The sequence below is a fragment of the Chelonus insularis genome, unplaced genomic scaffold (assembly GCF_013357705.1).
Source record: "Chelonus insularis isolate UGA/USDA-ARS -01 unplaced genomic scaffold, ASM1335770v1 contig_88_pilon, whole genome shotgun sequence".
Lineage (NCBI taxonomy): Eukaryota > Metazoa > Arthropoda > Insecta > Hymenoptera > Braconidae > Chelonus > Chelonus insularis.
Window position 1 is genome coordinate 1,173,419 of NW_023276776.1, and position 26,466 is coordinate 1,199,884.

Here is a 26,466-nt window from a genome sequence, read left to right on the forward strand (position 1 = left end):
TTAAATGAGTTATAAAAATTGATTTTTATTTATAAAAAATCTTTTATCAAATTACAAGATGTTAAAGTACAAAATTTCGACGATTCTCGTTGTTTTATTATTTATTAATGAATAAATGACACGAGTTTGACAACTTTTCAATGATTGTACTATTCAAGCAATGTTTTTGATCAATCAACTCCATCAATTCTTTAGATATTCTTTCAGCTTTTTTATCCAAAGAATCATCATCTAATTTAGGCATTTTTTCATTACGTTTGTATGTACTATTATTATAACATTTGTGTTGAATGGACAAATGATCACAGTATTTAATAAATGTATGAATATAATCTTTGATACTCGAAAAGTGTGATAATTTGACTGTTTTCTTTTTCCGTAAATACTCTGGCACTATTTTTAAAAGATTCGGTTTTTTTTTCATAGCTGCTCCCATGCCCATGATTAAAGGATTGTCATTACTATTCTCCACGATAAAATCAAAAGTTTCAAGTACTTCTTGAAAAATAAATGAACAACTATTTTCCATTAAATGACAAACCAAATTACCAATTGTATTACCACCATTTTTGTCTGTTGATGTGTTTAATACAGCAGCGTAAGTTTTTAAATTATGACACAGTTCAATAATAATACTTTTCGGTAGCATTGTCCCATCCTCTATATCTTTCGTCATTACCTAAAAAAAATATTAATCCAAAGATAAATTTAATTATAAAATTAAATAATTATTATTCAAACTGACGATTAATAAAAAAAAACTTATTTACCGATAGTAAAGACCAATTGAATGAAACAGAATGAGAAAAATCACCTGTAATTATACATTCTATCAACATTAAAATAAGCTCATGCATCATACGACGTTTACAGTCATCATTAATTTCTTCCAAGCTGCTAATTGTTAACATCCATATATCATTGAAAACTTTAGTATACTCGTTCTTATTAAAATTTTTTTCCATTCCGATTAATTGAAATAAAAGTCTCTAAAATTAAAAATTTATTTCAAGTTAATTTTAATATGATATAATAATATCAATAAAATACAAACTCACTAAACGTATCCAATTTTTTACAGATGGTTGCTCTCGCAAACTAATTATTGCCTTATCTAAATTTTGATCATTAGATTCAAATAATTGAGATTTTTTGTACCAATTGATAATAGATCTTTTTTCTGACATATTTATTTTATGAGATTTTAGAAATAAATAAATAATTTCTTCATATTGACAATCAATGATTAATTTATCTCTCTTTTCATTTGGAAGGATTGTTAAAGTATCAATTATTAATTTACTTAATAAAATAATTCCAAAATTATTGGCTTTTCGTTTACTAAATTTCTTGTATATCATCATTAAGAACTTTAAATGAGTCATAACAAATTCTTCTGTAGAAATTCTAAAATAAATTATAAGAAACAATGAAATTGAATTAATTATTCTGTTGAATTATCTTATTAAAGAGAAATCAAATTACCTGTAACAATATTTGAGAATATCAAAACATAGAAGAGATGACCAAAATTTTTCACAAAAAAGATATTTAAACAGTATGGATTCAAATTTAATGAAATTTGAATAATGACATAAATAATCACATAGTGACATTAAAGTGTATCCATAAATACTGGTGGTCTTAACTCCATTTTCATTTATAGGCATTCTAAATTTTCTTAGTAAGATGTCTTCCTGAACTTGGTTATTAAATATAAAAATTATGATTATAATTATAAATAATTAATTGATAATTATAAAGATCAAAAATATTAATTACTTGTGTTTATATTGAGTATAGCAGCTTCAACTTTACTTTCATGTTTAATATTTTTGTTTAAGATAGAAAGATGAAAACCAATTATATAATAATGGCAAACTTGTGAATGATCATTTAAATGATTATGTTTCAAAAATAATGCCTTCAAGTTAAACATATGATGAATCAATTATTGTAAATTAAATTCAATATTATGATAAAATTTTCAAAATAGAACCTCTTCAAAAGTTTCACATCCATGATAATAAATCAATACTTCTGGAGGCCAATCCTGATCGAAGATTTTTTTTTCTGCACTAGGAATTTCCAAATCTGATTTTCCACGTAAACTTAATGTGTAATATCTGAAAGAAGATTTAAATAATATATAACTAATATTATTTTCAATTAAAAAATATACTCACCCGGTTAACTGGATAATAAAGTGAGCCATATCTTCAAAAAATTTAATATCGGCAGCTTTTATTTGAAAGTAATAACTTTTGTGAAGACGATCGAATAGATCTAACAATATATTTATACATTTAACTTGTTTTGATCGTTCAGATTCATTTGGTTTCTAAAAAAAAAGATCAATAAAAATTACCAGAAATTATAGAACAAATAAAATAGCTTCAATTTCATACTAACTAAATGCCAAACGTTCTGAAGAAGCCAGGTAATATCATTTCCAAGTTGTTTAAAACATCCTAATACTGTTGTTGAGATTTCTTTATCTTCAAAAAATTTTAAATCTGAATCACACATCAACTTTACAAATGTTCTCCAGGTGAAAATCATTGAACCTAATACATAAATTGTAACTGAAGCCATATTAGCAATGTTCATGATAACATGTTTGATCAAGTCTTGTCCATTTTTTGTGTCAAACTGGATAGAATGAATAACATTGCAGTATTGTTTTATTACTAAACATGCTTCACGATAAATTTCTTGAATAATAGCTGTCAAAGTACGATCTGAACACTTCTTTAAATACATTTTACATTGATTACATGTTGTTATCATCACCAAAGGTAAGTATTTAAAAAGACTTGGTAATGAGTTACTTTTCCATGGTTTATATTTTTCAATATGATCTAATATCATTTTCCAATATGTGAGTGGAAGTTTGCATTTTTCTAATTCATTACTGATTGAACTATCAGAATTTTTTGATAATTTCAAATCATCAATCATTCTTCCAGTCTTGTTAAATACTTCAGTTGTCATTTGCTCTAATAGTGGGCAAATCACTGACAACACTTGATCTTCTAGTGCTTCTTGAGAGCATGTTGGCATACATTCTTCCAAAAGAGTCTTAATAGTTTCTGTGTGACTGTCCATATTGTTTATTAGTTAAAACAATCATCCATTAAATAAAAATTTAATATAAAAAGAAACCAATTTTTATTGATAAAAAAAAAATTAAATTAAAATTTATGAGATTCTTAATTAATTTATTTAAATTAAATTTATTACGATTGTGATTGATGAAATCATATTGGAATCAGTTCAGTCCAAGTGAATCTGTAATAAAAAAAAATAAAAAAAAGTTAGATGGATCATTAATTGTTTGATAGTCTATCAAGTTTCTAAGTCAATAAAATGAATATTACAAAACACTCTTTTTCTACATCATATTGCATCATCAAATTACCCTAAAAAACTTTGTTTAATCAAAAGATGTTATATTATAATTTTCATTCAAGTCTCATAGCAAAACAATTACAAATACTTCAAGCTTATATGAAACTTAAAGTTTTGAAAAGTTCAATAGTAGCAACCAAGAAGATGGGAAAAAAATGTAATTTTCATTACTTAATCAGGCCAAAAGTATTTTTAAAAGTTTAATCAAGTTTCAAAGTATAATTCTATACTGAATCAGCGAATTAATTTAAAAAATGACAGCCACTTATAATATATAAATGATAATATTTATTAAAGCCATCCAATAAACGAAATAATCATTGAAGCATAGCATAAAAAAAAATACTTTATTCATGATTTATCATCATCTTGAAGTTCATATTTTATTGTTTATGAAGATGAATTTGTTTTTTTTTTCTCTTTTAATTTCAATAAAAGAGCTAAAAAAATTTCAGATTGTTCAGTAGCTATGAGTGATTGGTAAAAAGAGTCATGGTAACTGTGGACAACAAGCTGTCAGATAATAGACAAACTTTTGATCAATAACCAGTGACTGAAGTTTACCGTAGTTTGATAGTAAACGTATACCCTCAAAAGGATAAGTAAATGAGGTGCATAAACCTCGCACAAAACTTTGTTATACAAGTCTTTAAACTCTATAGTCAATTTATGCCTATCTGTTCAACTACTTACACATGAGAGTTTAGATTGTACCAATGTGTTTGTGTAACATCCCTTATATATACTTCATTTGAGAAACAATGAATAGCAAGATAGTCGGCATCGGGAGCCGATAGTGGTTCATTCGGGAATACTCTTCTTCATTTTTTATTTTATTTTCAAAACTCAATAGGAAAATTTTTTGAATAAAAAGTTCCATTTACTGATTTTGATGTTAGAACTGAACATTTATTCATTAAATCGTTTGATCATTTTTAATTAATATTTCATTTCTAATAATGATATTCAAAAAAATTTAATAAAATTACATGTGAATTTTTATTTTGATGATACTAAGATAGGTAAACTTGCCTTTAATTATTTAAAATATTCCATTTTATTAATATTCTCTTGATAATAAAATTAGTGTACTACAATTCTCATTCATCTATCTAAAGATTGAAATAATTGGTGCACATGATTGAGATCAATTCTATAGTCATTCTTTTTTTTTTAATTAAAATAATTGATGTTTATTTTTATTTACAGTTTTCTAACAAGTGTTATTGATAATGCAGAATAGAAAGAAAGTCTTTTATTGTTTAAAAAAAAAAAACAAACTCAATGCATAGAGTGGCTCTGTGAAGATAATCGAGAATATTGAGAATAATAAAAAAATATAAAAATAGTAATAATAAATATGTATATTTTTTTCTAAGTAAATATCGTAGATTTGGATTAAAGTCAATTGGAATAGAATAATTAGAAATAAATTGAATGAAATATTAATTTATTTTGAAGACAATTGTTTTAATTTATTCAATTAATGAAATTTGTAATTAAAAATAGATTAAATAATTCATGATGTCACGATCAAAAATACGTCAACAATCTTTAGAACAACCTTTCATGAGAAAGACTCCTCAATTACAAGCTTCGGTGAGAAGACAAAAATCAGCTGATGACAAAAGGTCTTTTCATTCAAATACACCAACACATTTAGATAAATCATCAAAATCCAAAAAAGGGAATTCTTGGGGTTCAGATAAATCCAAAGTTCAAATCGCTTGGAATTCTCAAGATGATGCAAATGTTGAAGTAATAGCTTCAAAAATTGGAACAGTCACAAATAAAAAAACAAATTTATTATCATCCATAGGATCTTCTTCAATTCTTGAATCAGATAAAGCTACAATTTTATATTCTAGACAAGAATTAGCTGAGAGGCTTCGGCTTGCTTGGAAGCAAAGAGAAGTTAATAAATCAAATATTGATATTTTTCTTGCTCATGGAACTACTGATGATGAGTCAAGATGTGAATCAAGATTGTCATTAAATAATAATCATCAGAATAATGAAAAAGATATCACTTTGTCATCATTTGTTTTTTCTTCATCATCTTCATCATCAAGTCCAACTTATTCTTCATCAAAAAGCCTAGAAGACTTAGACAAAGAAATGGATAAAGATATTAAAAAACCTCTTACTGATGCAAAAAGTAAACGAGCCTCCTTTCAATCAAATACTAATCTTGCATTCACAGGATTAAATAATACTAATAAAATCTCAATACCATCTGTGATTAAATCTAATGAGAAAAAATTAGAGAAACAACCTGACAAATCAATACATAAACCATTTACAACTCCTGTAATTGATATTAATAAAACAAAGAGAACAAATTCAGCACCACCACTTCAACGTCCAGCATCTTCTGTTACTCTAGGATGTTTACCAAATACTTCTTCCAGAACTAAAGTAAATATAGTTATTGATACTCCAAAAATTCTTTCAAATAAAGATGAAAAGATGGAAAAGAAATATTTAAACCCAACAGAAAATGGAAATGGTAAAAATGTCAATTCATTTACACCAAATACATTTATACCTGTATCGAATAATAGCTCATCAATCGATAAGTCAAAAGCTTCAGTTATTAAAAAAAGAACAAGAAATGGAAAACGAAGGGTAGAAGAAGTTGAAAAAAAAAAATGAATGCAAATCAAACTTTGATGTTGTAACTATGGTTTCACTGATTAGTGATGCTGATAGTGATTCAGAAATAGAAAAAAATTCACCTCATGATAATAAATTAATTCAACAATTAAGGAATAATTTGCCTACTGTATCTATTATTAAACAATGTTCAACAAATATAACAAATTTAGACATTGTTAATAAAACTTCTGAAGATTCTTTCATCTCTCGACGTGTTTTTAAAACAGGTAATATTTATTTTTAAAAAACTCACTAAAATATTCATTTAAAATTTTTTTGTTTCCCTTGTCATTCTCGTATTATGACTGAAGTTTCTCCAAGAATTTCAAGCAATAATATAAATACTTTAAATTGACATCATTATAACTATTGATTTCTTTCAATAATTTCTTTTGCAATTATAGAATACAAGTTGGACTCACTCAAAGTAAAAATTTTGAGTAATTTTTGACTCAATAAGAGTATTATTTGTTGATTATAAATTGAAATAATTACATTAGTAATATTCTATGGAATTATATTTTATTTCATATTATTAAAAAATTACAGTTTCTTTTCAACAAGATTCGATGGAAAGAGAAGACAATATACGAAAAATAGAAACTGAAAAAAAAAATGTAAATTACAATGAAGGGCTGTCAAAAATGATAATGCAACATCAATCACAATTACAAGATGATACACATGAAGAGAATCCCAATACATGGCAGTATGACATTAGTTCAAAAACTTCTCCATCACCAATTTATTCTAATTATTGGAAAACTGATGAAGAAGAATCATCGCCAGTTGTGGATAAAGAGAAGAGATGTTTGATTGTACCAATTGATGATCGAATGGACAAAAAAAGGAAATTGTTATTACAGAGAACCAAAAGTGTGCCGTCTGATGTTACGTAAGTCTTTTTATTTATGATATTATTTTTAATTAGTATTGATATTTTTTTTGGTATAACTGAATGAAGAAATGACTATGAAGACGATTTAAAATCAAAAAATATTTTACTATGTAGCAGAAGAATTTTTAATTTATAGTAGATGCAAGTATTATTAAAAACAATTTTAATAATTTTATCAATTACCCAGAAATAAGTGTTTATTATCAAACTGAAAATAAAATTTTTACAATTTCTATCAATCAGATAACTGGTGTCATAATCATGATCTGTTAAAGCTCCAACATTTTAGTTATTTGAAATGAAAAAATATTGGAGATAAAAAAGGAAACAGAAAATTTAAGAAAATTACTTTAAACAAAAAAAAATCATTTAAATTGGTTAAAAATGATATATTAATTTATGATTAAAATCTTAATATTTCTCTCTATGACAAATATTCGATTCCATTCTTGATTTATTGAATTGGGCAAAGCCAAAGAAATTAGACTTAAAGTTAAAAGAACAGAGAAGGGATAAAGGAGGGCATGGAATCCATTTGTATTTGAAGGGCAAATAATATATATGCTTGGTACCATCTCGTATCAAGTGTTCAATTACTATCACTATATATATATTATATCAATCTATGTTGATATATTTATTTCAATGACTCCTAATATATTTGCTTCCATTGCAAATAAGAAATACTTTGAATCCTTGGATTGATAACTCTTTGTTTGTTTTTTAAACTAGGTATATGGAACAATCACTGACAATGCAGATTGAGGAAAAAGATTGTCCTATTTCTTTACAAAGACAAATCAATGTTGGACCTTTTATTCATCAAACTCAAGCAAGCACAGTTTCATTACAAGCATCTCTTTCTAAAGTAATGTAATTATTTACACACAAAAATTATTATTTTTTACAATTTTATATTAATAGTAATAATAAAATAATTTCAATCAATGTTATAAATGATTCAGAACAAAAATAATGAGAGAATAAATTCAACAAAAATGGAAACTCTTGATGTTGATGGTCAATCACAAGAACCATATCTTAAGACAACCAAGGAAAGAGAATGTTGGCATTTGTACAAAAAAATGTGCGATAAGGGAGTATGTGTATCTTTTGATACAGTTTTAAGGTGATTTTATTGTATTTAATACTTAATTATTAAGTTAATAAAATATATAAAATAGTATCAACTCATAAAAAATTACATTATAGGGGAATGCTGACTCCAACAGAGTATAGGTTACGAAGACGAAAACTTACTTAGCAAAGGAAACAAAGTTTGTAAAAAAAATTATAAATACATATTATTTGTGAGAAATCTGTTACAGTAAATAGTAGCAAAACAAAAGTATGCAAATAATCAAATTAATTCAATTACAGGAGGATTATATTTCTTCAGAATCAGAACAATACTAATAAGTTGAATTCAAGTTGAAATATGTATCTTTGTATTGAAAGTTTTAGTAAAGACGCAAAAAGATAAGATTTTATCGTTTATTATTAAGTATGAAAAAATACATTAAATGAAAAATATTTCTGAGTCAAGAATTTTTTCATTTTTAATCATAATCACAATGATATGAGACCCCAATGTGAAAGCGTTGAACAACCAGTAAAAATAACCTGTAATTTTGTGGTAATCAAAGCAGATAAAAAGCAGGGATTTTACATACTTATATAATATATAGAATCTATCATTTAGAATCTAGAATAAAAGAATATTTTTTGTTAATGCATTGGAGATGTTTTTTTAATGTGCATAAAATAATATTTATAAAACTAGCTTCATGCTTGTAATTTAGAATAAATAAAAATTTTATTTAATTACTACTTTAGAATGACCTTTATTTTCGTAATATTTAATCATTATAAGATCATTTTAATCTTTTTTTTATACTACTACTAAATAATTTTATCATTACCGCAAGTCCAATTTATGTTATAAGGCAAAGATTTTTTAATTGTAAACCTATTGATAAATTAATTACATTTATCTATTGTTTTTCGTTTGCATTAGTGAACAAATAAAAATATATCATACAAATGTTAGTTATTTTAATCCTAATATAACAATAAAATATTCAAAGGGCGATTGAATGATACCGCCACTTAGATGAAAAATGACATCTACCAATAGCATGGAGCGACTTCATAACCAAAAAGTTATTTGTTCAACACGACAGCCGGAGTATTCATTTATACACTACTACTCATATATTTAAATAAATGATAAAGTGTGTGAGAATGAATCATCGTAATAAAGTACAGTCTCGTAATAATAATAGAAAAATTTTCTACTTATTCAATTTAATGAAATTATTATGTACATTTATTAATCGTTAAAAATTATTAAAGATGATTTATAATTGGAATCATTTACTATCAGTGTCACAAGAATATGATGTCGTTTAAAAAAAATGAAACAAAATACATAAAAGATGTGGATTATAAAGGAAGATTGGAGTACAAATTGTATCTGGTATTTTATTAAATAAATTATTGAAATTTTCTGGTATATCATAATTATAATTATCTAACTTATTTATATTTTCTATTTACTTATTTTATAGGCGAGAGAAAACCCAGCACCAATATTTGACATTTCTGATTGTGCTTTAAAAAATGTCCCATCAGGAATTTATTCTTTATGTAAAGTTTTTCGAAAACAAGAATTAGATATGAGTAAAAATAAACTATCATCATTATCTGGAGGTGGTCAACTAGATGACTTATCTTTATTAACTTTTCTTGATATAAGTTATAATGAATTCACTCAACTACCACCAGAAATTTCTTTTTTAATATCACTTGAAGTGAGTGAATTTTTATCAAAATAAAATAATTACAACTAGTAACTTAATAATCGTCATTAAACCTTAGTTTACTTATGAAAAAAAATTAATTGAAATTTTATAAATTTTTCAGAAACTTTATGTAAATAATAACTGCATCAAAAAACTGCCAGTAGAATTAGCAAAGCTACCAAATCTTCAAATTTTAAATGTGGCTAACAATAAATTGAAATATTTACCAGAAACAATTGGAAATTTAAAAAACCTCAGCATTCTTGATATTAGTAGAAATAAATCGTTAACAAAATTGCCACAGTCTTTGGGTCAAGCTAACAAATTAGTAGATATTAAAACTGATGAATGTAATAATATAACATATCCTCCAAAATATATTCTTCAAGGTGGAGCAATAGCAATCGTAGCTTTTCTCGCTCAAGAATGGGGAATTGATAATAAAGCAAGAGATGTATTTTTAGATGAACAAATGAATCAATTATCTGATGATATTAATAAACGATTAACTGAAAATACAAGGAATAATAATTATCAGGTTTAAAATTTTTTTTTATTCAGTGATTGCTAATTGCTAATTGTTATTCTTATTTTTTATACTATGTTTTTCTTATTTTTTCAGGCAACGTTAACACAATTAGAAAAAACAAAAGTATTTATCAATAATGCTTTATTTCTTCAATGAATAATATGTTTTATTGTTATTAAAATAGTTATGATGAATTGTTTTTTCAGGAACAACGACAAAATGCATTACTTGAGTTGGAGAAAAATATTCGAGAACAACAAGAAAGTGAATTAGAACTTCAGTCTATCAGTCAAAGACAGAAAAAAAAATTATTAGAAGATTTAATACTCCAACAGTCACACTTGGAATTAGAGATTGAAAGGATTCAACAAGAAAAAGAGTTAAACCGGGCTCGGTTTCTTGATTTCATTAATGAAGCAGAAAAAAATGCTGATAATGTAATTGAAAAATTTTTGATTAATAATGAAGCTGAACGTCATATACAAGCTGAATTAATAGAGCGAGAAAAAGAAGAACAATTACAACTATTGTCGAAATGTCATGAAGATCAATCATCGGTCAGGACAAAAGAAACACTTCGTAAGTCTATCATCTAACAAAATAAAATTCCATTATTGACATAAATAAACATTTTATTTGTGATTTTCTAGTTGCTATGGAAAAATTGCTGAAAGAAGAGTTATTAACAGAAAAGAAAATTGAAGAATACACTAAATTCCGTGAATGCAATGCTCACTCATTATTGAGTTTAGAATTAAGAAATAATGATTATTTAGCATCAACAATCAAAGATCAAAAACGAAATCGAGAAAACTTATTAGATCTATTAAGGAAAGATCAAGTACTACAAAAAGCAGCTTTAACTGCTTTATTAGAAAGAAGTGATGCTAGGTCATGGAGTATAGTTCAACAAGTGAATTTAATTGAATCCCAATTAGTTGCTTTAACGAATATTGAACTAGAAAGAAAGAAATTAGAAATAAATCAGCAAATAGTAATATTTATTTACTTCTTCTCTAATACTATTCGTTATATTAACATTTAAAGATTTTTGAGTAAAAACTTTTTTTTCCAGAATGATATTGCTGAAAAAAGAGTGATATTAAGTGGAATACTCGTCAATTTATTAGATAAACAAGAAAAAAGACGTGAACAATTATTAGAAACAATAAATCAAATAGAAAGCCGTAAAAATGATGAAGCACGACGAAACAGTCTTTTCTGGTTGATGCAGTATCAATCATTAATGGATTCACGTCCTCAGGGATTATTAGAGGGCTTAGATCCAATGCTAGTAAGACATGTAGCAATAGCTGGAGTTTTACACTGCCTTCCATTTTTAGCTTCTTTATCAACTTTGTTGCCGAATGTTGATGATTATCAACTTGAACAAGTATGTTTAACAATAAATCATATCCATCAAACATTCAATCATACTTTAAACTATAAAATACTATTTAACGTTATGAATACTTTAATTGTTTTAATATTTAAGCTTGGAATTCACAATAAAGATGATAGAAATGCGATTCTCTTGGCAATTGAAAATTATTTAGCAGAAAGAAAAATAGTTGAACCATCTGCTCCAGAGTTAGATGAAGCATTAACAGAAGAGCCTTCTACAAGCAATGCAAATTATTCTAACAAAAATGTTAATGCAACAGAATGTGTTATCTGTCTAGACTGTCAAGTAAGTGACTCAAAAATAAATATGTATATTCCATATGAATTAGCAATTTTTCATAAACTGACATTGATAAATATAATTTTAATTATAAAATATTTCAGAGTGAAGTAATTTTTCTTCCATGTGGGCATTTTTGCTGTTGTGCATCATGCTCAAATAAAGTAACAACTGAATGTCCAATGTGCCGCGGCTCTATACAACGCAAAATTCAAGTTTATAAAATTAATTAAAATTGTTTAATATAATAAGATATTAACCTTATATAATTTTTATTTTGTGGCATGAAATAACATTTTTAAACAGATTATTGAATTATATCATCAAACATTTTTATAAAAATCATATAGTTGAAGTATATGTAGAATATTGAAATGAATGATAGATAAATTTATATCTATATGACATGAAAAAAAAAAAATGAAAGACACTTTGATGCATTTGTTTGTTTCAACTCAGGTTTTCAGTAATAATAGGTTCAATATTGTTGCAATCAATAAGAATGCATTATTTATGAAATATTACTCTATTATTTAAGACTTTTAAATATTCAATAAAACTTTTTTATGATAATACGTCTTTTATTTAACTTAATATTTTCATCTTCGAACTTAATTACACTAAATAATTTAAATTTAATATTTCTTGACATACACCATATTAAAAATTATAATATAAAATAAATTAATGCAATAATTTTACACAAAAGAAGAAAAGTTAAAACTGTCTTAATGATTATATTGAAATGAAAGAATACTTTTAAAAAAAAAGTTATTCATCATCAATTATATCATTTGTTAATTTGTCATCTTTTAATTGTTTCTTCTTTAAATGAGTGTCTTTTTTTTCTCTTTGTGATTTTTTAAAATTACTTAAAGCTTCATTAAGGGGATTAATAAATCTATCAAATTCTATTTCTTCCATAGCTTGTAAAACATCCTGCCCCGTAATTGTTTTTCTGTTTGCTTTTTTTGCTAATGTATTAGCAGAAGTTGTAAGATAAAGAATAAATATTGATGCCGCTTTTGCAACTGCAACTCTTGCTTCTTTCCCTACTGTTACTCCGTCTGGTAATGCTTCTTTTATTATTCTTGTAACTACAGCATTTGGTAAATTTAAATCTTCTAATTTTTCCGCCATCTATGAATAAAAAAAAAATAAGGATCTTTTTTATCTTATTGAAATTTAAAATATAAAAATTAATATCTTATATGAAACTGATAAACTGATATTATGAAAACCTTGATTGTTTACATTGATAGGGTCTTTCATTTTTTTTCATGAAAATTAGGAGCATATGTACTTATGTATATACTCTAATAATTTTAGTTTATGTATACATAAAACTTGTTTTTTAATGTGAGTGATAATAATAAAAGAAATGTTGTTTTTCTTTCCATTTTTAAAATGAGGTTAGAAAATTATATTTAAATTGAAATCATAAACATAGAAAATTGATAAAATATTAAAGAGCATAACACATAAACAATCAACGAATTAGAAGTCTTATTAAAAAGGTTACTCAAAGAAAACGTTAAATTATCTATAAAATATGAAATGAAAAGCTACGTTTGATTTTATAAAAATACAATTAGTGATAGAAAATGATTTAGTTTTACGATGTTTAGAAATGAAATTATTCCACTTACTTTTTGTTTTTAAGAAATTTTAAGATTAATATCTTTTACCGCAATTATTCAAATCAGCTTGTATAAGTGATTGTTCGTGATAAATAAACTTTATAACTAAACAAACAATAATTGTTAGATTAACAATTGTTCCCGCCAATCTGTTACTATTCTTTTAGCTACCACATGAAAACTTACGCACATACACACATTGTACCATTTATAGGTTAGAATATAGAATACGATTTTACTATAGCAAATGAGAGGGAGAATAGATCCAAGTTTCAACCAATGAGAGATGTGTCACTTTAACTATGTCATTTTAACAGATCGTGTTGAATAAAATAATAATTTTATTCTATTTTAATGAACAATAAAGTTAATTGTTTGAATATAAAACGTAAAATTATTTCGGATATTTGATTTTATAAATAGTAGATAAAATCAAACACAATTAACATAAAAATGTCGAAGATTGAGGAAGGTAACGCGCATTTGCGAGCTGCTGAAAAAAGGTAAAGCCTGTTATAGCAATATAGAAAGAAAAATTAATTCTTAATTAATAAAAAAAAACTATTTTACTTATTATCTTTTATAGTCTTAAAACAGGCTTATTGAAATGGAAACCAGATTATGAATTAGCAGCTGATGAATATAATCAAGCAGGTGATTATTAAAATGATAAATAACAAATTGAGATGGATCTTACATTATGATTTATTGATTTTTTGGGTTAATTTATTTTTCAGCTACCTGCTTTAGGATTGCAAAATCATATAAGCACTGTAAAGATGCCCTGCTAAAAGCTGCTGATTGCTACAAGGAAAGTCGATCGTATCCTTTTAAATATATTCTAATTTTAAATCATATAGTAACTGTGTAAGAACTTTACTTCATTTGTTTGTAATTTTTATTAAAAAAATTTTTTTTTTCTTAATAAATATTCAGATGGTTTCATGCTGCAAAGTAAGTTGAATTTAAATTTTTATTTATTATATTAAAATAGGATTTGAATATTGATTGAATTTTATTTTTTTTTTAATTAGAAGTTTAGAACAAGCTTTATTAATATTGCGAGATATGGGAGATTTCACAGAAATTCCAAATCTAGCACATAGGTCATGTTCTTTATATCAACAACATGGATCACAAGAATCCGGAGCTACTGTTCTTGACAAAGCTGGAAAAATGCTCGAATCAACAGATCCCGAAGCAGCACTACCACTATTTCAAAGAGCTGCAGAAATCGTTATTGTAAATTATACTTTAAATTTAATTATTAAGTTAAAATCAAGATAATTATTAAGAAAAATGACTCTAAATCATCCGTTCATTTTAATATCTAATTTTTTAGAGCACTTACTAAAATACTTGTAAGTAAAGACAATAATTCAGCTTAGTTCTTTTGTTCTATAATAATTTATTCGATTTTTAACATTTAAAGATCGTTACAATATAGAGAGTCATTCTTCTTCGTGACTACAGAAGCTTTTAAACTTTATTTACTCCAAAAATTTTATAATAAACATGTTATGAATGATAGAATTGATAAAGCCTAAAAGATTAAATAATAATATATATTGTTTTTTTTTAGGGAGAGGACAGTCCTAGACAAGCTGCCGAGTACCTAAGTAAAGCAGCACGAATTTTAGTCAAATTAAAAATGTATGATGAAGCTGCGAATGCAATTAGACGAGAAATAGGAATGCACCAACGTATCGAACATACTCCTTCTGTTGGACGATTAGCTGTAGTTTTGGTGCTTATTCAATTAGCAAGAGGAGATCAAGTTGCAGCTGAAAAAGCATTCAGAGAGTGGGGAAATTATTGTGATGCACCTGAAGTAAATTAACTCTCACTATTTGAAAATTTATTTCAATTTTATATTAGAATTTAATATGTATTCTTTTTTCAAGATTCAAACATTAGAGATGCTCTTACAAGCATACGATAACGAAGATGCTAATGCAGCTAGGGTTGCTTTAAATAGTCCATTCATTAAGCATATGGATGTTGAATATGCAAAATTGGCCCGAGGATTGCCATTACCACAACAAGAATATGCTGTACCACCTGCAGGTGTTCGGGCAAATGCTGCACAACCTTATGTATCTCCTAGTTTAGAAAAGTCTCGAGAAGAAACCGTGGAAGCAGAAGTCAGTCAAGTACATGTGAGTATTTATATAAAGTTGATACGTAACTTTAAAAGTATTACACCATGATAATTTTATAATTGATTCCAATATCAACAAATTTCATTAATTGAATTAAGTATGTAAAAAATTTTTTTTTATTTATTTTGAAAGGAAAAGAAAGTTGAGTCGATTGAAGAAATGCTCTCCAAAACAAAAATATCAAATAAATCTTCACAAGATTTGCCAGAAACACCACCAGAGGAAGAAAGTGAAGAAAAAAAAACTGAAGAAAAGAAAAATGATAAAGTAGAAGATGAGTATGAAGAGGGATTGTGCTGATCAATTAAATATTTTATCATATAAATAATAAAATTCATTAATAGTTGTTATTGGAATGCATTATTTTTCAATTGTTTGACTGAATATTTTATCGTATACATCAGAAATATAAAATATATAATAATGTTGACAAACGATAAAAAGATAATTTAAAAAGAAATATTTTTAAGACTGTTGTTGATGACAGCTTATCGTAATTATATTTAAAGACATTTATTCCGTATATTAAAAATATCGATACATCATTGGACCTATTGAAAATAGTAAATTCATTTGATAGTATTTTTTGTCTAATAATAAAACATAAAAACCGATAAAATTATACTTCAAGTAGAGAATTAATTCTAATTAAAAATAAAGATCATTCAATCTTAATAATTATAATTTAAAAAATTTATCGTATGGAATTGTATTATAGGTAATGCTTTTATGAACTTTGTGCTTTCATTATCTTCCTGATCTCATTAGATTCTTAACTTAAGAATAATGGACTATTGTAAAGATACTCACATTTACATTAATTATTATGAAACAAAGTATTCTGCAAGTTATAATGGACGCTTGATACATTATACACATTAAATAAAATTAATATATTACTTACACCTGTAAATATTTAATTTTAAATTCACATAACTGTATCTGTTTACTTCACCACTGAACAAACAAATAAATGTATGACTAATATGTGAATATAAGTGTAAACAAAAGAAAGTAAATCAGAAAAATTTATCCCCTATAATTCATCATTGTATTTACACATATACAAGTACAATGTAAATACAAATGTACGTAAATGTACGTACATACATTGGTAAGTCCCAATAATATTTATATTTCGCGCATGTCTATTACGCATAAGGGGCATGATGCCGTGTTTATTGGGCCTGAAATTCAAAACAGCCAAACATCAACTTTACTTATCAACTGTCGATAATTTATCAATACTTGATAATAATTACGAGTGATTCTTAATGTTTGGCAGCACTGGTCAAAGACGCCAAACATTTTGTTATAAAACTTGAAATTTAACGGTTTTTGGCAGTGTTTACAGCGTTGTTTATTTAAAAATATATACAGGAAATATTTGATTTAAAAAATCCATATAATTGAATAAGTGTTGAATAGAAACAATTTGCTTCTAATGTAATATTTATAACATCTTTACCGAGTTAATTTTATTGTGTAATTTGAACAGTATCTATGTGAATTGAATTGTAATTATAATTAAATTTTTAAACAATAAAAATGGACTTCGTAATTCCATTGAACAAAGATAATCTCTTGCAAAGACATTCAACTCAATATTATGTCAAAAATCTAGTAACAGTAAATTTCATAAGTCAAACTTTAGATGGTAAGTATTAGGTTATAATGTCAAAATTTAAGTTAAAACTTTTAATAATTCGATAATTAATTATATTATTAACTTTCTCTTTATTTTTTGATTTGTTTTTTTCTCGATAATGCGTATACTTTTAAGATTAATAATTATTAATCATTTGATTTTAGCTACCAGAAAAACTTTAGAGAAAAAAGGACCAGAGTTTATCTTCGATCATTTTGATGATTTCTTCTCAGTGATAGTTCATGGAAAAAAACTAGATAATGCTCTGGTACTTCGAGCCTATGATAGAATTATGAAATCAACTGGAATTTTAGTAGGAGATTTAGAAAATGAAATGGTGGAATCAAAACGAGAAAAAAATCTTTGTATGCTAAAAATGCATTGTTATTTACTATCTCATTTCATGTGTTATTTGGAAAATGAAACTTATGAAGACGATAATTATAATAAAAGTACAGGGAAGAAAAAAAAACAAGCAAAATCTGATTTAAGAACTGAATGGGAAAATCGTAGAGAACCAGGTTTAATAATGCTTCACCGTTTGCTACAACTTCCCTTGGGTAATTTATGGCAATCGAATATTGTTGAAGAATCTTTTATTATGCTTGTGGCTGATATATGCTATAAAATTCTTGAACATAAAAAAAATGTTCGAGAAAAGAACGATGACATTATTTGGCATATTTTAGGCATATTGATAAAACGATATATGCACGGAATGACTTGTATAATAAAAATAATTCAATTGGTACAGATGTATGATGCTTTAGCACAACCTTTAGCATCTGGAATAGTTGTTATGGTAACCGAAAATAACAGTTCAAGTTTTATATCAGAACTTTTACAAGAAGTTGATCGGATAAATCCAAGTGAAACTGAAGCTCACAATATAGCTACTTTTATTGAGACCATTGCTTCCGTACGACCTGATTTTCTATTAGAAAATTTAAGTAATATTCTCGAGTACTTAGCAAATCCATGTTATGTTATGAGAAATTGTGCTATAGAAGTGATAGGACATATCATTATTGGATGCTTCAAAGATGATAAACTCAGTAAAGATCAAAAAGAGATACGTGACGAATGCTTTGAACATTTATTGAATCACAGATTAGATATTAATACTTATGTCAGATCTAAAGTATTTCAGACTTGGCAAAAATTAATTTCTGAATTTGCTGTACCAATGCAACAACTTGTATTAATTTTAAAAGCAACGATTCCTCACCTTAATGAAAAAAGTTCTATCATGAGAAAACAAGCTCTTCAACTAATACGAGTCTTATTGCAGTGCAATCCATTTAGTGGTGCTCTTGATTTGGAAACGATCAGTCAACATCGTGATAATGCTGAAAAAAAATTACAAGAGTTACAGGCAAATATAGTAGCTGAAAGTGCAAGTGGAGATACAGAAAGACTTGCTCTTTGGGAAGAATTATTGCCAGATATTCATGCAGCTTTGAAAGAAATTATTAAAAAAGATGATAATACAGATGACGATGATGAGATGGAAGAAATAAATCTTGATGAAGAATTTGAACTAATTCGTCAATTAATGATCAACAGAAAAATCACTGAAGCTGTTAAACGTCTCCAAAGAGTTTATGGTGAAACACAAGATACTTCTTTAGATGATATAGATGATGATACAAAAGAAGATTTATATCTATTATTTCTTTTAAAAATTTTCCTGGATTCTGAACAAAATGAAAATGGAAATAGTAAAGAAAAATATGAAAAAGCAGAATGGAAATCGCGCAAAGATGAAGTTCAAAAATATCGCCAAACTTTTAACATGTTAAATAATGCAGTCGAATTTATAACAGAAATTGAACAAGCAATACCGATTATTGAAGAGATGCTTTTTTCTGCAACTCCAGTAGTAGCTATTGAATCTTGTACTTTACTAGGAACAGCCTATCAATTTAAAATTAAAAAGGCAGATTCAGCAGTTCATACTGCTTTGTCCCAAGTTTTCAGTAGAGAAGAATCAGTCAGAAATAATGTGGCTATTATGTATAAAGATATTTACTTGAAGAATGATAGTAATTCTTCGCGTCAAAAAGCCATTTCTTCATTCAATAGTTTGATGAATTTATTACGAGATTTGAAACCTGGGCAAAGTCCTGCTTTAGCTCAACTCATTTCATTATGGTTTAGTAGTGAAGATTTAAATGAAGATACTGTACAAATAATGTGGGAGAAATTTAGTTTTAAAATTCCAGAAACAACTATATTAGAAAGTCGATGTGCTTTGGCATTATTGACCATGATAGGGCAAAATCGACCAAAAATTATTACTTCAAATTTGAATATTTTTATAAAAATTGGACTTAAAGAGAAAGGCAAAGAAGATTTTCTTTTAGTACGAGATACTTGTAGGGCTTTGTTAAAAATAAAAAATGAAGCTGGAGATGAAAAGAAAGAACCTATTAAATTTCAAAATGATCATGAACTTTTTGAAGAGTTATCAGTTTTATTAATTGAAGCTTTTGAAAATATCAATGAACACATTTTTGTTTCTTTTGCTATTGATGCAATAAATGTGATTTATCATTTAGCTAATCAACCTGATCAACTTATGAAGAATATTATATTAAAAATGTTAGTTGGAAGTCCTGATGCTGATGTACCTATATCTCTATTAGCTAAATTTTTATATTTCATTGGTCATGTAACAATTGCACATATGGTCTATTTAGATGTTAGTGTGTATAAAGAGTTAAAACGAAGAAATAAATTACGAGATACTGTGAATAACAAAAAAAATAATCGAAATCAAAATAATGATTCCACTATAAATGTTTCACAAAGTACAACAACAAGATTTTCATCAGCCAGAAAAGCAAGAAGATCAGTTCACAGAAAAGATATGAGTTTTCAAGATGAGACAGACAAAGATACATTATTAGGAGCTGCAGCACATGATGCTGATGCTGAAGTAATTGATGAATCTTTGGAAACCTGCGTTGTTACTGGGGATGGTTTTATGGTTCAATTTGTACCAATAGTTCTAAAGGTTTGTCAATATCCAGAAAAATACAAAGACAAAGCAACTCAAGTATGGGGAGTGTTAGCTTTGTCCAAAATGATGACAGTTTCATCAGCATTTTGTAAACAACATCTCCAATTATTAGTAACAATTTTGGATCGATCGAAATATCCAGAAATAAGATCAAATATTTTAGTTGGACTGTCTGATTTAATAGTCCGATTTCCTAATGATGTTGAACCATGGACTGCTCATATGTACACTAGACTTCGAGATGAAGACGTACGTGTCCGCACTACTGCTTTAAGGATTTTGTCTAACTTGATTAAACGAGAAATAATTAGAGTTAAATGTCAAATATCTGATATAGCATTATGTATTGTTGATCCTGATGACCAAATAAGACATATTGCTGAATCATTTTTTAATGAATTGGCTCAAAAGGATAATATCCTTTATAATACTTTACCTGACATTATATCAAAACTCACAAGTGCCGATGAAAATATAAATGAAGATGATCTCCATAATATTTTTAAACATATCATAGGCTTATTGCATAAAGAAAAAGAAATAGATGCATTAATCGACAAAATTTGTGCAAGATTTAAATTAGCAACAACAGAAAGGCAATGGAGAGATTTATCATATTGCTTATCATTATTTTCTTTAGGTAAAAAAGGAATTGTCAGATTAACAACTAATTTACCACTTTTAAAAGATCAACTTCATAATCGATCAGTATATGGAGCATTAAGAAAAATCATAGAAACAGCTAGAAAGAAGGCTGATGCTAAAGATGTTTGTGCTGCTTTAGAAAATGAAATTGATAGGTTAATGGATTGTAAAGAAGATGAAAATCAAACTGATAATAATGATCCTAGTGTTGATAATAATCAAGATCAAGATCGTGATTCAGATAGAGAAGCTATGCCTCCTCCTCCAGAGCCTCGAAAATCAAGATCTTCAAAACGTAAAAAATAAATATATCATACTTATTAATATTGAAACATTTATATTAACTTTAATAAAAATATAGCAATACTTTTATTTTTAATTGACAAAAATTTTTTTATTTATGTACAGCATATATAATTATAAATAATGATTATATAGAAAATTAAAAATGTAAAAAAAAATACTGGATTATTCTATTGATTATATATCTTTTCATACATAATAAATGAAATAAAAAATAATTTTTTAACGAAATGTTTGTAATGGAATATCTGTTACTCCTGCAGGAACTTTAAGACCTCGACGAGTATATCCTAAAGCTGCTTGTAAAATATAAATTGCAGCTTCTGTTGTTAAATTGACTCCTTTAGTATCACTTATGTCAGGATTAATTTCTACTAGGTCTATTGCATTTAACCGATTTGTTCTATGAACTTCTTCCATTAGATGAATTCCCTCTCTTAAAGTTAGTCCTCCACGAACTGAAAGTAAATATAAAATAGATAATATTAAATCAAATTTTGTTGATAAAAATTTTTATTTTCAATTATTTTACCGGGAGTTCCAGTGCTTGGAGCTTCTAATGGATCTAATGCATCAATATCAAAACTAACATGTATAGATTTATCATTATGAGGATCTATTTTATCTAAAGCCATATGTATGACATCGTGAATACCTATTTATTTAAGAAAGTAGATTTTTATGATTATTTGATTTATAGTTATACTTGTTAATATTTTTCTAAAATTTATCTGTAATACCATATCTTTCAACATCTTCCATTCCAAACGCAGTGATTCCAAATTTTTCAATAACCAATCTTTCATATTTATCGACAGATCTCAACCCTATATATGCTACATTTCTTATTGATAATCTGTAATGGATATTTTTATTAATGTTATTTAAAGCAATAACCACATAGTTGAATTATTTATATAAAAAATGTAATTACAGTGGTTGTTGCCAATCCATGCCAGGTAAATGAGGCCAATAATCTGATAGTTCGGAAGTTAACAAAGCTACAGGCATCCCGTGAACATTACCGCTCTCACTTGTTTTGTTTGTATTCAAGTCTGCATGAGCATCAACCCACAAAACTGCAACGTTTTTATGAGCTTTTACATGTCCATCAATAGTTCCAATACCTAAACTATGATCTCCACCAAGTGTTACAACTGTTCTTCCTTCTTTCATGATTTTTTGTACAATTTCTGATACTTTATAAGTACAGCTTGCTACTTCTTTTAAATGTGACATATTTTGAATATCTGACGATGATTGAATTTCATATTTCAAGTTACCATAGTCTTGTACATCGAGCTCTAAAAAAATAATAACAAAAATTTGTAAATAAATATCACGTGTATAATGTTATTGAAACATTACCAAGAATTTTTAATTCTTCTAATAGACCTGCTCTACGAATTGCATCTGGTCCACGTTCAACTCCATGTTTTTTCTATAATAAAATTTTAAATTTATTTTATTATAATAATAAAAGAAATTTCAAAATACATCATCATAATTACCTGTCCTTTCTCAAAAGGTACTCCAATAATTCCGACTTTTCGATTTTTTTTTGTACTAAATTGTCTTATAAATGTACTTCTTCTCAGTAAATACATCTTTTATATTGAAATAACACGAAAATTCAAGCAAGATTTGGTAATAATAAAAGTTTATTTTTATATTATGATAAACTGTCGACCTTTCTAATGATAATAATCGTTCAGTCATTCAAAGTCAATACATTTTGGTATATTTAATTTTTCATTGATATTAGAATAGATAAACTAATATTAACAGTTAATTAAAATAATTCTTTAACCTAATAAATTATTAACTTATTTGGTACTATTATTTATTAATTATTAATATTAAATAATTATAACCATTAGATAATTGAAAAAATTAATGATAATAATAATAAAAAATAACTATTTTTAATTAATTAAAATAATACACTAATCTGCCGTAATTAATAGAAACAACCAATAAATCGTTGACTTTATAAATGAATTTTGTTTATAAATTTTAAATAATTCCATTCAATTTTCTAAGCTTTTCAAAATGGCACTTGTAATCAGCGTCCCCGTTCGGCTGAATAGTAATACACATATCGATGAGAACTTAGTTTCTTATCTATTAAAATTCATGTTTTATGTTTCAATCAAATACGCGGTAAAGTTTCTTATTTTGTTGATTGTTTACAATCATACATGGTCAGATTTTTATCCAAAATATTCCGTTATAAAGTCAAATAGTGTCAACAACTGATTCATATAATTGAACTTAAAAAATACTTTGTTAATGGCAGATCCGGCAAATAATCATTTGTTTAACAATTTAAGGTCAATATGTAAATAACTAGAAAATTTGGGTATTACGATTCTTAGAACGCTGTGTTACTGGCGAATTTTCTTCAGCAACTGATGAGGACATTGAAAAACTGAAGATTCTTAAACAAACTCACAAATGTAACGAATTATACTGTCTGCTCCATTAGATAGTAATTAGTTTGGAAAAGATAATAGGAAATTTTTTAATGATTTCGTAAGTTTTCATTATTCATATCAAATAATTGATTCGAGAAACTATGATCTTTCTAAATAATTAAATTAAATAATGATTTCAGAAATTAACCAGACTTATTTTTAAATTATAAAAGTCAATTTAATATTTGAACAAGAAAAATTAATCATGGATCGACGAAAAAGTCTTGGACACATGTTATTAGAGAATTCCACCAGTCCAACAACAGGAGTTTTACAACGTCGATCGGCTCTTGTTACCAGACAATCAGAAATCGATCTTAATGTTAATGACGATGAAGCAGAACGTGCATCATTACGACTATTATCAGAACAGAGCCCAACTAATCAAACATCAATTACCCGTCGTTCATTAAACTTGGGAACTATTGTAAATATGACATCTCCGCAAATTGTCGATGGTATAGCACAATGTATTAAATTAAATGCTGAGAACAAAATAAATATAAAAAATGCATTTAGTTTAAACATGATAGATTTCATGTCTTGGATGGCAAAAAACAAGCAGCAAGAAATGGGAAATTTACAAATGGCTGCTGTGGGCTTAGATGTAAGTGCTAAAATTTATGCATTAAGGGTTACTGATCTTTATAATAAGACATTGAACATGGCAGGAAACTTAGTGCCAGAAAATAATGATGAACCAGAAAACGAAAATACAGAAGAGATAAACGCAGATGTTGAAGGTTCACAAAATTTGCGTCAATCACAACAAAGGAAAAAAAAGCGAAATGCAAATAAAGAATTATTTACAACGATTAAAGCTTTAGAAGGAAAAAAAGATTCTATTAGCTTAGATCCAATCATGTATGGAGAAAATGATTGTCAGCTTCCTTCAATGTTATATCAATATTTATTTCCTCAACATTGTACTCCAAGTTTATTTCTTCATTTTTATAATGACATTATCATCGATGAAAATGTTGTTGGAAATGACACTAACTCAAATATCCATATTTCATGGCCTCCAATTCTTCCTAGCTCTGAAAGAGAAATAAATTCTTTATGCACTAATTTCGAATTTATAAATTATTCAATAGATTCAGAAAATAGTAGTCCAAATTCAAGTCAATCTCAACCTCAATCACTACCTCAAGATAATAATCTTGTATTCGATTTTGATGCAAGCCTACCCCCAAATAATGAATTCGAAGATGTAGCCGATTCCTATGAAATGGACAATGATGATTATGAACACCGAGTGGGATGTCATTCACAACCAGCAGGTCCTGTTATGTTAGCCACACTTGAAAATATTATAGATAAACTTCCTACTCGACGTCTTGAATATTCTGTATTTGATCATTCATTGAATATCCGCTGGGTTGGACCATCTCATTGGAAGATCAAAAGTCTTGTTAAAAATCAAGGATCAAGTCAAGCTACTGAAGTTTGTACACAAAATCCTAAACGAAAAAGAAAAGAATTTAAATTAGAATATTCAACGGAAAAAATTAAAATAGACAAAAAGAAATTTAAAAAATGTAATTCACAATTAAAAATTTCAACTCTTAAGTATTCATGGGATGAAGAGAAATTATTCTTTCATTACGAACCATGCTATGATAAATTAACTGATTCATTGTATAAACTTTTTATGAGACCAGAAATTATGATTACGTTGGCCAAAAATACAGATATTGATACAAATACTGTAGAATTGAATAATGAAGCTGGTGGATATAATGATTATAATTTAAATGATACATATAATGATTGTCCTGATAATCAGATTGATGATATTCCTCTTAATGAAAATTCAAATCATGAAAATTATGAATCAGATGATGTTCCTCAGGATTTTGTTGGTGAAAATTTAATTGAAGCTCCAAAATTAACTCAAAAAATATTTATTCCTTTCTCTCAAAGAGCCAAAAAACTTGACATGCATAAACTTAAAAAATGTATTTGGAAAGAATTAACAACTGTAGAGCATAATCATAATGAAAATAATACACATTCTAATGTAAATACTGTACATGGAGAAAAAAGTTTCGTACAGGTTTTTGCAAATTTACCTAAAAAACTCAATAAAAATGATGCAGAAGACTTAAGTTTTCCCATTGCTTTTGTATCTCTTTTACATCTTGCAAATGAAAAGTGCCTAAAAATATCAGGAAATGACAATTATTCAGACTTGAAAATACAACAAGATGAGTCATGAGTTAATTTTATTGTATAAATTGTTATCTAATTTTCATCTTAAATAATTATTTTCAATAAAAAAAATGTCTTTTCTTATTTTGAGGTTATTTTTTATTTCTCCAAGGAAATTGTTTAAAAAGCACTTTATTGTGTAAATGAATAATCTTATTAAATAATTGTTGATAAAAAAAATGTTAAGAATACAACAAAATATTTAAAATTATAAAATTTGTTATGTCCTTGATGTTCCTTTCTCAGTATATAATACTGTTTTCATGTTCTTTAGTCAATCATTATTAAGCAGTAATCGCTAGTGTATTATTTTTGTACAATTTAAAGAAATTTATAATTTAATTCATACACAAAGATATAAATATTTA

At 26.4% G+C, this 26,466-nt stretch overlaps 8 protein-coding genes across 11 annotated transcripts; 5 read left to right on the forward strand and 3 right to left on the reverse strand.

The window, feature by feature from the left end:
* Window positions 1–5: 5 nt before the first annotated feature.
* LOC118071636 (uncharacterized) lies at window positions 6–16,825 on the reverse strand. Of its 3 annotated transcripts, XM_035090872.1 has the most exons (10): window positions 16,691–16,825; window positions 3,244–3,291; window positions 2,413–3,100; window positions 2,187–2,341; window positions 2,000–2,126; window positions 1,783–1,924; window positions 1,486–1,702; window positions 1,059–1,407; window positions 771–989; window positions 6–679 (listed from the first exon to the last, which is right to left on the reverse strand). In XM_035090872.1, exons 3-10 carry the CDS (start codon window positions 3,061–3,063, stop codon window positions 98–100), a joined length of 2,442 nt encoding a protein of 813 aa, XP_034946763.1. In that variant the 5' UTR covers window positions 3,064–3,100; window positions 3,244–3,291; window positions 16,691–16,825; the 3' UTR covers window positions 6–97. The 3 variants fall into 3 exon arrangements, with proteins under 3 accessions (XP_034946763.1, XP_034946762.1, XP_034946761.1); XM_035090871.1 differs by having other exon boundaries at window positions 2,413–3,291; XM_035090870.1 differs by having other exon boundaries at window positions 2,413–3,291; window positions 16,597–16,742.
* LOC118072133 (uncharacterized) lies at window positions 4,936–8,621 on the forward strand. The gene is given in 7 exon segments (XM_035091770.1): window positions 4,936–6,050; window positions 6,052–6,296; window positions 6,619–6,964; window positions 7,700–7,835; window positions 7,933–8,096; window positions 8,180–8,244; window positions 8,348–8,621. Coding segments are annotated over 6 exon segments (2,058 nt in total). The 3' UTR covers window positions 8,232–8,244; window positions 8,348–8,621.
* LOC118071638 (E3 ubiquitin-protein ligase LRSAM1-like) lies at window positions 9,197–12,455 on the forward strand. Of its 2 annotated transcripts, none has more exons than XM_035090873.1 (9): window positions 9,197–9,446; window positions 9,538–9,780; window positions 9,893–10,309; window positions 10,394–10,423; window positions 10,507–10,879; window positions 10,951–11,294; window positions 11,376–11,693; window positions 11,796–11,990; window positions 12,089–12,455. In XM_035090873.1, exons 1-9 carry the CDS (start codon window positions 9,366–9,368, stop codon window positions 12,215–12,217), a joined length of 2,130 nt encoding a protein of 709 aa, XP_034946764.1. In that variant the 5' UTR covers window positions 9,197–9,365; the 3' UTR covers window positions 12,218–12,455. The 2 variants fall into 2 exon arrangements, with proteins under 2 accessions (XP_034946764.1, XP_034946765.1); XM_035090874.1 differs by having other exon boundaries at window positions 9,213–9,439.
* Window positions 12,756–13,817, reverse strand: Chrac-14 (DNA polymerase epsilon subunit 3 Chrac-14). The gene is made up of 2 exons (XM_035090877.1): window positions 13,634–13,817; window positions 12,756–13,124 (listed from the first exon to the last, which is right to left on the reverse strand). Exon 2 carries the CDS (start codon window positions 13,122–13,124, stop codon window positions 12,756–12,758), a length of 369 nt encoding a protein of 122 aa, XP_034946768.1. The 5' UTR covers window positions 13,634–13,817.
* LOC118071639 (gamma-soluble NSF attachment protein-like) lies at window positions 13,909–16,689 on the forward strand. The gene is made up of 8 exons (XM_035090876.1): window positions 13,909–14,127; window positions 14,211–14,278; window positions 14,362–14,446; window positions 14,561–14,578; window positions 14,659–14,866; window positions 15,207–15,455; window positions 15,529–15,783; window positions 15,919–16,689. The coding sequence occupies exons 1-8, from the start codon at window positions 14,078–14,080 to the stop codon at window positions 16,084–16,086; spliced, it is 1,101 nt and encodes a 366-aa protein (XP_034946767.1). The 5' UTR covers window positions 13,909–14,077; the 3' UTR covers window positions 16,087–16,689.
* A 268-nt stretch (window positions 16,826–17,093) lies between the features above and the next one.
* On the forward strand, window positions 17,094–21,523 carry Cap-D2 (CAP-D2 condensin subunit). The gene is made up of 2 exons (XM_035091674.1): window positions 17,094–17,443; window positions 17,599–21,523. Exons 1-2 carry the CDS (start codon window positions 17,335–17,337, stop codon window positions 21,408–21,410), a joined length of 3,921 nt encoding a protein of 1,306 aa, XP_034947565.1. The 5' UTR covers window positions 17,094–17,334; the 3' UTR covers window positions 21,411–21,523.
* On the reverse strand, window positions 21,513–23,184 carry arg (arginase). The gene is made up of 6 exons (XM_035091676.1): window positions 22,919–23,184; window positions 22,776–22,848; window positions 22,342–22,711; window positions 22,148–22,263; window positions 21,940–22,062; window positions 21,513–21,865 (listed from the first exon to the last, which is right to left on the reverse strand). Exons 1-6 carry the CDS (start codon window positions 23,012–23,014, stop codon window positions 21,630–21,632), a joined length of 1,014 nt encoding a protein of 337 aa, XP_034947567.1. The 5' UTR covers window positions 23,015–23,184; the 3' UTR covers window positions 21,513–21,629.
* Window positions 23,185–23,549: 365 nt separating this feature from the next.
* Window positions 23,550–26,182, forward strand: LOC118072074 (condensin complex subunit 2-like). The gene is made up of 2 exons (XM_035091675.1): window positions 23,550–23,942; window positions 24,025–26,182. Exon 2 carries the CDS (start codon window positions 24,090–24,092, stop codon window positions 26,103–26,105), a length of 2,016 nt encoding a protein of 671 aa, XP_034947566.1. The 5' UTR covers window positions 23,550–23,942; window positions 24,025–24,089; the 3' UTR covers window positions 26,106–26,182.
* The last annotated feature ends 284 nt before the right edge of the window (window positions 26,183–26,466 follow it).